This window comes from Pleuronectes platessa, chromosome 20 (assembly GCF_947347685.1).
Source record: "Pleuronectes platessa chromosome 20, fPlePla1.1, whole genome shotgun sequence".
Lineage (NCBI taxonomy): Eukaryota > Metazoa > Chordata > Actinopteri > Pleuronectiformes > Pleuronectidae > Pleuronectes > Pleuronectes platessa.
In genome coordinates, this window is record NC_070645.1 from 21,097,246 (window position 1) to 21,109,367 (window position 12,122).

Here is a 12,122-nt window from a genome sequence, read left to right on the forward strand (position 1 = left end):
AACACATCCAAGTTGCCAAGGTTGCACCTGCTGGAGACTTGTGTAAACTGTTCTCGTTTTAGTTTGAAACTCGGGGGTTGTGTTCTAGTCTGGACCAAACCGGCTTTATTAAACGATGACGCAAACGCCCACAATCTGTACCTGATTGGTTCTCCTCAGTCACGTGACTCGCCTCCCAGCGGTGATCACACGGCGTCGCTCAACTTCCCGTCAGTAGCACTTCCCGTCAGTAGCACTTCCCGTCAGTAGCACTTCCTGTCAGTAGCACTTCCTGTGCGTTTGTCTGTTTCCATGTGTGCAGGGATTATTTTAGTTTTGACCTGAAAACGTGTCAGTGTGGGCGGAGCCTCAAGTGAGCCCTCGAGTCACCAGGTGTGAACAGCTTCTCTCTGTCAGTTTGTTTTTCAGTTAAACACCAGAACAAAACAGAGCTGGTTCCATTGGTGTTTCTACTGGTTCTGTTGGGAACTCAACCAGGTTATAGTAAGATCGACTGCTGTCAGATAATAAATTCATTCATTAAATAATAATGATTATTATTAATATTATTCTGAGGGAAACATAAACCACCACAATGAGAACGTTTTGTTTCTATATTTTAAATATTTTTGTCTGATCAGTTTAACACACACACACACACACACACACACACACACACACACACACACACACACAGTGACTGATGGCTGCTGTCAGGTTCTGATTGGAAAAGTGTAGTAGGTCTAAAATGACACATTACACAGCTCAACAGTAACGTCGTGTCCTGAACGTTTCTCATCTACAGAGTCATCTGGAAGGATATTACACTGAGAGACACACACACACACACACACACACACACACACACACAGCAGGGTAATGGGTTTTTCATGGCGCTGACATCCCATCACATTATTCAGTGAGGGGAGAAGGACTCTGGGCTCATCATCTTCAACATGTTCAACCTGAAACACACTGATGGTTTTATTATCCTATTATCAAACACACTTAATTATCAATTATCAACAAATCATTTATCAATTTCTTTGATCAGTTTTTCACTTATGTTGATTATAAATTATTATCACATCTTTATGTACGTATATAAATGAACCAGTTGATGTCAACGGGACGGAAGATGCTTTCTGATGCTGATGTTGCTGACAGGTTTCCCAGTGGTAGATAATGTTGCTTAATGGTAGTTACCAGTAGTTAATGGTAGTTACCAGTAGTTAATGGTAGTTACCATCGGTTGACAGTGGTTTATTGTTTCAGGAGCTGCGACCAGAAAACCAGAACCAGAGCAGGAGAATCAGTCGGATCACACAGTGAAGATTGCTGGAGCCATCGCTGGCGTTCTGCTCTTCATCATCATCTTCCTTGGAGTCATCCTGCTGATGAAGAAACGGTAAGAAAACACACACACACACACAAACACACACACACACACACACACACACACACGTGTCTCTCTGTCTGATTCCTGTTTTTTTTCTGTTTCTGTAATTGAATAAATAGAAGCAATGTTTTGTTAAATAAATACAAATTATGGATAATTTAAACAAGCACAGATCTACATTGATCAATGAAAAGCACTGATGCAGTAAATTAATTTAATTAATTAATTAAATTTACTGTACTGCTGCTCACTGTGCTGCTCACTGTGCTGCTCACTGCTGCTTTACAAACTGTGAACTAAAGAAACTAACTGTGAACATAATGAGGTGATGCTAACACACACACATTTAGAGACAGTGAGGATGATGAGGATGAATAATGGAACAGATTGCAGCAGTAATCACCATTAAACTGTGTGTGGACCCACTTTATTCTCCAACATCAAACCCACAATCCCACTGAGACACACACTCTAATATATACACACTACACACACACACACTCTTACACAGAGACAGCCTGTGTGTTTTGAGAACGTTGCAGATAAGAGAGAAATTTAGATGAAAGAGCGTTTTATTCTTTTTTCCAAAGTCGCCTCGAGTTGAATGGCTTCAGGCTACAGAGACACACATAAATTCTTTTACACACAGAGACACACACAGACACACACACACACACACACACAGAGTGTGAGTTTGAGTTGGACTCATCTGTCGGTCGATCAAGCTCAGATCTGTGTTACAGATATGAGAGAAAGGTAGAGAGGCGTTTGTTCGTGGCTAATGAGGTTTTTAATGTTGACGGGGTGCGTTTGATTTCCACTCCGCGAGCAGACGGAGGTCAGACTCATTAGAGTCAGAGTGAAAACAGGAAGCTGCGTGTGGAGGCTGTGATTGGCTGCAGGATGATCAGAGCTCGTTGTGTCTCATGTTCCTCATCATTAAAACACCGCCGCTCCCTCAGAGTCTGGACTCTTGTTCTTCTGTTAGGAGCATAACCTGGTGGTGTCACTGAACACAATGATTACTGATGGTTCTGGAGAAGCAGCGAGGCTGTGACCTTTGACCTGACAGTGATGAGCTTCGAGTCTTTACATACTGATCGTTTGAAGATGATGATTTGTACCTGGACAAATCCAAGTGATAGTGTTGAGGGTCAGGGGTCAGGGGTCAGGGGTCAGGGCAGCTGCTCAGGATTCAAACTTAAACTTTTTATCTATCTGATGTGATGAACTTGTTGAATGTTTGAGATCTTTTATATAGAAACTGTGTCTGTCCGTCTTCTCAAACATTCACACATTAACCAATCAGATGTGTCCCCTCCCCCTTACACTGACTGACACCGTGTATCAGCCAATCACCACCCTCCACTCCTCCACCTCCACACACAATATATTAATTCATCTGTTTGTTTTTTCTTTCCGAGACATTAATCAGTTTTTTTCCTTTTTCTGTTTTTCTGTTTTCTCTCTCCCTCCATTTCATCCCTCCCTCCGCTCTGCCCCCCATCACTCAGACGAAGAAACTCTCACTCCTACACTTACTACCTGTAAGTAACCTATGTGACCTCTGACCCCTCACCTGTCACTTTCATCCTACCACCTCAACTCTGAATGTGTCTTGCCTGTACCCTGATCCAGACCCTCATCCTCTGATCCAGACCCTCATCCTCTCATCCAGACCCTCATCCTCTCATCCAGACCCTCATCCTCTGATCCAGATCCTAAACCTCTGATCCAGACCCTATACCCCTGATCCAGACCCTAAACCTCTGATCCAGACTCTAAACCTCTGATCCAGAACCTATACCCCTGTTCCAGACTCTCAACCTCTAATCCAGAGCCTAATCTTCTGGTCTTTAAAACTTGGTCAGGGTTTTGTTCTGCTCTCTCACAACAGCGTGTAAGTCTTCTTGGTGTTGGTCTGGACTCTGAGACCTTATGCTCATTCCTTAACAGTCTTTACATATCAGTCTCTGGATGAGTCTCGAGATATCAGGGTCTGGATCAGTCTCTGGACAGCAGTCTCTGGATCGGTCTCCGGATAGCAGGGTCTGGATCAGTCTCTTGATCAGTGTCTAGATATTAGTCTCTACATATTGGTCTCTGGATATCAGTCTCGAGATATGAGTCTCTGAATATAAGTCTCTAGATATCAGTCTCTAGATATTAGTCTCTGGATATCAGTCTCTGGATCAGTCTCTGGATATCAGTTTCTGGATCAGTCTCTGGATATTTGTCTCTAGATATCAGTCTCTGGATATCAGTCTCTGGATATCAGTCTCTGGATATTTGTCTCTGGATATCAGTCTCTTGATCAGTCTCTAGATACCAATCTCTCGATATCAGTCTCTGGATCAGTCTCTAGATAGTAGTCTCTAGATGTCAGTCTCTGTATATTTGTGTCTGGATATCAGTTTCTGGATCAGTCTCTGGATATCAGTCTCTGGATATTTGTCTCTGGATATCAGTCTCTTGATCAGTCTCTAGATACCAATCTCTCGATATCAGTCTCTGGATCAGTCTCTAGATAGTAGTCTCTAGATGTCAGTCTCTGTATATTTGTGTCTGGATATCAGTCTCTAGATATTAGTCTCTGGATATCAGTCTCTGGATCAGTCTCTGGATATCAGTTTCTGGATCAGTCTCTGGATATTTGTCTCTAGATATCAGTCTCTGGATATCAGTCTCTGGATATCAGTCTCTGGATATTTGTCTCTGGATATCAGTCACTTGATCAGTCTCTAGATACCAATCTCTCGATATCAGTCTCTGGATCAGTCTCTAGATATCAGTCTCTGGATATCAGTCTCTGGATATTTGTCTCTGGATATCAGTCTCTTGATCAGTCTCTAGATACCAATCTCTCGATATCAGTCTCTGGATCAGTCTCTAGATAGTAGTCTCTAGATGTCAGTCTCTGTATATTTGTGTCTGGATATCAGTCTCTAGATATTAGTCTCTGGATATCAGTCTTTAGATACCAGTCTCTAGATATCAGTCTCTAGATATCAGTCTCTAGATATTAGTCTCTGGATATCAGTCTCTGGATCAGTCTCTGGATATCAGTTTCTGGATCAGTCTCTGGATATTTGTCTCTAGATATCAGTCTCTGGATCAGTCTCTAGATATCAGTCTCTGGATATTTGTCTCTGGATATCAGTCACTGGATCAGTCTCTAGATACCAGACTCTAGATATCGTTCTCTGGATCAGTCTGGATTAGTCTCTAGATATCAGTCTCTGGATCAGTCTCTAAATATTTGTCTCTGGATATCAGTCTCTGGATCAGTCTCTAAATATTTGTCTCTGGATATCAGTCTCTGGATATCAGTCTCTTGATATCAGTCTCTGGATCAGTCTCTAGATATCAGTCTCTAGATATCAGTCTCTAGATATCAGTCTCTGGATCAGTCTCTAGATATCAGTCTCTGGATCAGTCTCTGGATCAGTCTCTGGATCAGTCTCTGGATCCAGCTTCTCTCTCAGTGATTCGTTTCCAGGAGAAAGTAGAAACAGTTTTGATCCATAAATACAGAACAACTTTCCCTCCAGGTTCAACCGACGCCTCTTCCTGGAGACAGGAAATGCTCACACACTCCTCCTCAGGTCACTGTGTGTGTTTGTGTTTGTGTGTGCGTGTGTTTGTGTGTGTGCGTGTGGCTGTGTGTGTGCTGTGAAGCAGGATTTATAGAATTAGCTGGCTGTAATAAACCTGTCTGATCAAATGAGCCTTACAAGGAGAGAAGATACACAAACACATAAACACACACACACACAGACTGTGACATCCATTACTGCTGACATCATTGTCCTGTCGCTCATTAGATTAGTATAGATTAGCCTTGACACGCAGTGTGACAGTGTGTGTGTGTTCATGGTAAGTGTTGCTAAATCACTCAACCTCTGACACCTGACTGATGATGTCATGACACACACACACACACACACACACACACACACACACACTATCTATCTATCTTTCTATTGAAGACAGAAATAAGACCCACTGCTGCAGTATGTTGTTGGTAAAGCGAGCTCACCTCCCACTCTCTCTCTCTCTTTGTCTTTTCTTTCGTCGCTTTACAATGTTTGTGTCGGGTCAAAGGTCAGGATTCTGTTTGGGGTCAGAGGTCGTCAGGGAAATTAATCAAGTTACAAGGAAACGTTAGCACTTTTATTGATTTTATTTGAAAAAAACAGAAACATTTTGTGTGTGTCTGTGGTTGTATAACAGTTTTATTATTATGTGTGGTAGCAACCAAGAGTCTACAGGTTTTCACGGTGTTGCAGTGTGTGCGTGTGTGTCTGTGTGCTTCTGTGTGTGTGTGTGTGTGTGTGTTCAGGTCTGAATCAGAGAAGAAGAAACGCTGCAGGTTTTTACTCTGACTAAACCACAGAAGAAGAAAGAGGAGACATGAGGGGGAGGAGGGCAGTGCCTCGCCTCAGGGCGCTTTCACCGTCCTCCATCTTAACCCCCGACACACACACACACACACACACACTTACACACACACAAACACAAACAGCTTTCACTGACATCTTACTTTTAACTTTAAAAGCCAGTTTTTATATATTTAAATATTTTTTCCTTCTACATTTTCAGGTCAGGGTTAAACTTACTACTGTGTGTGTGAGTGTACGTGTGTGTGTGTGAGTGTGTGTCTGTGTGTCAGTTTGTGAGTGTGTGTCTGTGTGGGAGAGAGAGCAATCGGACAAATGGATGTTTTTTATTCACACACTCGGAATAGAAAGAGAGAAAATACATCAAGGCTTTCAAACGACTGAGTGTTTTTTAGTGTGTGTGTGTGGATGTGTATGTGTGTGTGTGTGTGTGTGTGTGTGTTTATGTGTATGTGTGTGTGTGTGTGGATTCACATGATGGGAGATGAACAAACAGAGGATGTTGATGTGGTTTAAAAATGGTGCAGTTACACAAGAGATGTTTTTATAAGACATGTGGAGACATGTTTATTAGGTGCAATATATTTCATATGTTTAATTAAACGTGTGTTTATCCTTTCTTATAAATATAAAGTCAGTGATGTATGTTGTTACTGTAAATCAATCACGTGTCAGTTGAGTGTGACAGTGATTCCACCTTGAATCCAGAGCTCATCAGTCTTTACTCAAACATCAGAAGACGCTGACCAGCAGGTCACGCTGTCTCGACACGAACGTCAGAGTAACGTCTACGTCCATGACACCAGGGCTGCGTCAACCTGAGGGTTACAATATCCAAACCCACAATATCACCTGAACAAATGAACACACAACCGAACCATGAGACCACCTTAACGCCCTAGGGTTCCTCAGGGTTCCTCGGATTCCTCTGGTTCTTCAGAGGTGACCTGCAGGTGTCTGACTGTGTCGTGTTTCTTTGTCTTGACAGGAAGTTGGCGAAGAAGAGGAAGGAAACTCTGAGCTCCAGACAGGAAATGACTCTAATGGTCAACAACTCCCAACACACAACCATGGTGGACACACACTCACACACACTGAATGGACGCAGTGAGTACACACATCAAATACACATGAAATATTCTCATCACGCACTCAAAAACAAACATTAACTACACAAAAACCTGGAATGTGGTTTATTAAATGCTGCTGCGCACTGGAGGGGAATCGGGCCGAGCTCTCATGTGTCCGATAACCTCAGGCCCGGTACCAGTTCACTCTGTGCCGATCATCACCACCAGCCAATGAGAGCGAGCTGCCTGGGCGTCACCAGCCGGATGATGCGTATTTGTAAAGCAACAAAAAACAAAAAACTTTCAACTCAGCAACATCAGCGCTGCCTTCTGAGCCATGACTTCATCCATCTTGTTTTTTTCACGTGACATGGCTCCTCCTCCATGTTTGTTTTTCTTCTGAAGTCACGTTTAATCACGCGAGAGTTCCACAGTCCCATTCAGTGAGTGGTTTCTGTTTATTTATTATTTATTTATCTGTGGCCTCAGACGTTTAAAAGAAAGTTGAAAGCCTTTAGTTTCCAGCAGCTTAAGTGAGACGAGATTAAATAAGAAGACTAAACAAGAGAAGCTGATTAGATCCAAGAGGAAAGAAATGAAGTCAGATGAGATGAGGTTCAAACCAAAATGATGAAACTGAGTTGAAAGAAAACAACAAAAGAAGATGAGCGAGAGAAAAGAAGAGAAACAGATCGAGAAGAAGAGAAATCAAAAAGAATCAGGACAAAAGAAAAGAAAAGAACAATGAGACAAAAGAAAAACAACAATATAAAAATCATGATTTCTGAGACAAAGAAAGAAAGAGAAACAAAGACGAAAAGAGACGTCCTCCTGTCCAACACACAAAGACACAGACAGGTGAACAGACAGACAGACAGGTGAACAGACAGACAGACAGGTGAAGAGACAGACAGACAGGTGAACAGACAGACAGACAGGTGAACAGACAGACAGACAGGTGAACAGACTGACAGACAGGTGAACAGACAGACAGACAGGTGAAGAGACTGACAGGTGAAACTGTCTGTTCACCTGTCTGTCACTCTGTGAACCTGTCTGTCTGTTCACCTGTCTGTCACTCTGTGAACCTGTCTGTCTGTAAACAGTGATACATGATAAACCCCTCCTCCACCTTCAGAGGTGGATATTCAAAGTGAGAGAGATGGAGTGATGAAGGGACGAGTGACTGGAGGAGGGATGGGCCACTCTTTTATCACGGAGTGACGGACTGTCAGAGAGACAGCCGGAGGGCAGAGAGCTGATGGAGGGATGGTGGAGGAGGAGAGGACGGAGGAGTCGACCTTCCCTCAGGCGGTCACCTCCTCTCAGCTCCTGCAGCACCTTCTCCTCCATCTTATCTCCCTGCATGTTCATCTCAGGTTTAAAAGAGATGAACACTCATCCATCGTTTATGAAAAGGAAAAACCTTTTTTCTCATTGTTTTTAATGACAGTTTCCATAATTAAAAAAATTTATAGATTTAATAAATATATTGATAAATGGATTTAAGAATTCAAATGAAGGTTCTGATGTGTTTGTTGTTTACAGCTGTTTCGTCTCCGTCCTCCTTCACCCTGAAGTCAAACACCATCAGCACCTCCGTCCCTAACTCCTACTACCCAGGTAACTGCTGCAGCTGCTTTTATTTTGAAAGTCTGACTCAGGGTGAACATGAACATAATATGTTTATGTCTCTGCGTTTGCGACACCTAGTGGCCAGAGGGGTTATGTTTCCAGGTTGTCCATCCTGTGCTTGTAATCAAGATGTCTGAGGAGCACATTGAGGGAATTTCTACAAATTTGGTACAAATGTTCACTTAGACTCTGATGAACTGATTAGAATTTAGGTGGTCAAAGGTCAAAGGTCGCTGTGACCTGTTTTATTGTGACTGTAATAGGTCAGGAACTTGTGAAGGGACAGCTTTGATTGGTGGAGACACACAACCACAGGATGGCGGTTGTGTGTCTCTCCTGGTTCAGCTGATGTGTTGGCGCTTTAAAGACACATCATTCTGTCAGAAGCTGTGATTCCACGTCCCAGCTGGTCAGGCGGTACACTGGTCTGACTCCAGCTGCCGACACTGGGCCAGAGCTGGGCCCAGTCCTGCAGACTGGGCAGCTGGGTGCACTGTCCTCTCACCCTGTCCTCACCTGGCCTCGCTCGTCCTCTGTCCACCCAACACTGCAGACTTCAGATGTAGAGAGCTGACTTCTGCTTCTTCTTCTTTTCTCTTCTTTTCCCTCTGTCCTGTCTGTCCACCTTTCGGTGTCTACCTGTCTGTCTCCACCTGTCTCTCTCCATCTGTCTGTGTCCATCTGTCTGTGTCATTCTGTCGATGTCCATCTGTCTCTCTCCATCTGTCTGTGTCCATCTGTCTGTTTCCACCTGTCTCTCTCCACCTGTCTCTCTCCATCTGTCTGTGTCCACCTGTCTGTGTCCACCTGTCTGTGTCTATCTGTCTCTCTCCATCTGTCTGTGTCCATCTGTCTGTGTCCACCTGTCTGTGTCTATCTGTCTCTCTCCATCTGTCTGTGTCCATCTGTCTGTGTCTATCTGTCTCTCTCCATCTGTCTGTGTCCACCTGTCTCTCTCCACCTGTCTGTGTCCATCTGTCTGTGTCCACCTGTCTGTGTCTATCTGTCTCTCTCCATCTGTCTGTTTCCACCTGTCTCTCTCCATCTGTCTCTCTCCATCTGTCTGTTTCCACCTGTCTCTCTCCATCTGTCTCTCTCCATCTGTCTGTGTCCACCTGTCTCTCTCCACCTGTCTGTGTCATTCTGTCTGTGTCCATCTGTCTGTGTCCACCTGTCTGTGTCCATCTGTCTGTGTCCACCTGTCTGTGTCTACCTGTCTGTCTACCTGTCTGTCTGCTGCTGACGTGTCCTGACGGCAGATCCCTTCGTACCGACGGCCATACTGGGTGAGACACATTTCCTTTCTTTCCTCTGTAGGACAGACAATCGTACCTGCACAGGTCGACATAGAGACAGACAGGCCAGACAGAGAAGAGAGAGACAGGTGAAAGGGCAGAGATGAGGATGGAGAGAATGAGAAGAGAGAGAAAGAGAGAGTGATATTCTGGCTTCCATCCATCCCTGCTTGCTTCTCGTTCAGCTGCTTTTTGTTCTTTGGGTTTTTTGATTTTTGAAGATTTTCCTTCATCATGAAATTATGTAAATTCTAATTTAACGTTAATTTCATTTCGTTTTTGGGGCTTTTTTTGTATAAACAACTTTTGATTGTTTTTATTTTCTATTACTTTACTTTTACTTTTGTAGTTTTTATTTATAATCTTTTATTAATCAATTAATTTATTGATTTGCTTCTCGTTTGGAAACGTTAGATTGATTAAGGGAAATAACTTCAGCCTTTTATTTTACTTTTTGTTATTGACTTGTTTTTAATTTGTTGACACGACGGTGGGCTTCACTCCATCCCTGCATCCACAACATTCCTGCGTGTGGTGTTGACGTCACGTCTGTCTCTGACCTCCTCTGCATGGACACAACACGGCCACGTGGACGGGGGGGGGGGGACAACAGCAGAGAAAAAGAAAAGAATAAAAGGAGTCAGTCGGGGGGGGGGGGGGGGGGATCTCCACATCTGGATTCTCAGGTGTTTGAGGATTTTTAGATTTTATTTTATGAGCAAGAAACAAATCCAATAAACAATGATCCTCAGCGTAAAGAGTTCATACTGTGTTAGGAGCAGAGATCAGCACTTTGTGAATAAGATGATATAAAATAAGATTATATATTATATAAACGATAATATATTACAGGCTGAACTAAATGTATTTACGTTTGTGACAGAAAAAACTGAGAAATGTAATTCTGCGTTAATTGTTTTTAATCCATATAATGACATTTTTATTCAATGTGAAAATGTGAGTTTGAGCAACTAAAGCTAATGAATTAATGCTAACTAGCTTTTTTAAAACGATGATGGTTCTGGTTCAAAAATGTAAAGTGAACGTGACACGATGACTTTACCATTTAAACTGAAACCAGGTCCTGAACCAGTTTACATCAAACCTCAGACTGAACCGAATCCACAACTTGTTTCATTTTATTACAACAATTTAGATTCATATTAATGACACGTTTATTTGACTCAACCCAGTGAAGCTAATCTGCACCAACACTCAACATCCTGTACACAACAACCCTCACGCTCTCATTCTCGGTCTTTCCTCGGAGAAAAAACTACAAATTTCAAATCTCACATTGCAGCTGTGACTTTAAATCACATCTCTACTCGTCCAGTTGAGGCTCAACTCGGGTGCTAAGGGTCGGCTAGCTCAGTTTACTGGTGAAGGGAAACGCTAAAAGAAAACTGATAAATTCCTGTTTCCTCTCTCTCCTCAGGCTTCAGGGTCTGACGCTAGCCGAGGCTAAAGGGCCGTCTGTTAGCAAAGGTTAGCCAGGTTAGCAGAGGCACTTGTTGTTACTGGCTATCTCTCGCAAAATAGCTACTATAGTGCTAGGAGCAAGGTTTCTGTTTAATTCATGCTAGCTGTGTGTTAGCACTAGGTCAGCCAGGCTAAAGCTAAAGTTGTTGCTTATACCCTGTCTCCTCTCTCTTCTTCTTCTCTTGTATCTTTCTGTGTAAAGTGCCCATTAATGGTAAGTGGTTACATTTGGGGCTAAGGGGGGGGGCTCATGTTGGGGGGGGTCCCTGCTGCACATTAAGCCACACCCACCACCTGCTGTGATAACATCTTTTTGTGAATTGTGACATCTCAATCCCCAACTCCTCCCACCATTTCACTGCAGACCAGTCAGGTTTCAGCTCTGTCCATCTCTCCTTCTCTGATTGGTTGCTATTTTTGTTGTAGTGGTTCTGTCATCTATCCTATCATAAATCACCACATCGCCCATCTCCTGATTGGTTGGGCTGTTTGAGTTTCTGATTGGTCAGTCAGCCCACAGGCGAGCCAATAAGAACAGAGATAGAGAGCGTAGTGGAAGGTGTATCTGCCGACTTGTTGAAATGTTCCTGTCAGAGTCCTGGGCGGTTTTTCATTGGTCGATAGAAACCGGTATGTTCTGTTCCAGGACTCTGAACTCTGCTCTTTTCACACTGCAGCTCCAAGAACCTGGACCTCAACCGGACCAGTTACTCAACCAGTACTCACCAATACTCAATCAGTCCGGTACTGGATCTGGACCAGTACTCAACCAGTACTCACCAATATTCACCAATTTTCAATAAGTCCTGTACTGGATCAGGATGCAGTACTCAGCCAGTACTCAACAGTACTTGATCAGTCC

At 43.3% G+C, this 12,122-nt stretch overlaps 1 protein-coding gene across 1 annotated transcript in view; it reads left to right on the plus strand.

The window, feature by feature from the left end:
• Positions 1–12,122, plus strand: part of ptprma (protein tyrosine phosphatase receptor type Ma) — a 63,444-nt gene that overhangs the window by 31,150 nt on the left and 20,172 nt on the right. The window contains exons 17-22 of the mRNA XM_053412171.1: positions 1,255–1,387; positions 2,893–2,925; positions 6,767–6,885; positions 8,397–8,471; positions 9,743–9,769; positions 11,463–11,474. Coding sequence (XP_053268146.1) covers positions 1,255–1,387; positions 2,893–2,925; positions 6,767–6,885; positions 8,397–8,471; positions 9,743–9,769; positions 11,463–11,474 — 399 coding nt within the window. The remainder of the gene's footprint in view (positions 1–1,254; positions 1,388–2,892; positions 2,926–6,766; positions 6,886–8,396; positions 8,472–9,742; positions 9,770–11,462; positions 11,475–12,122) is intronic.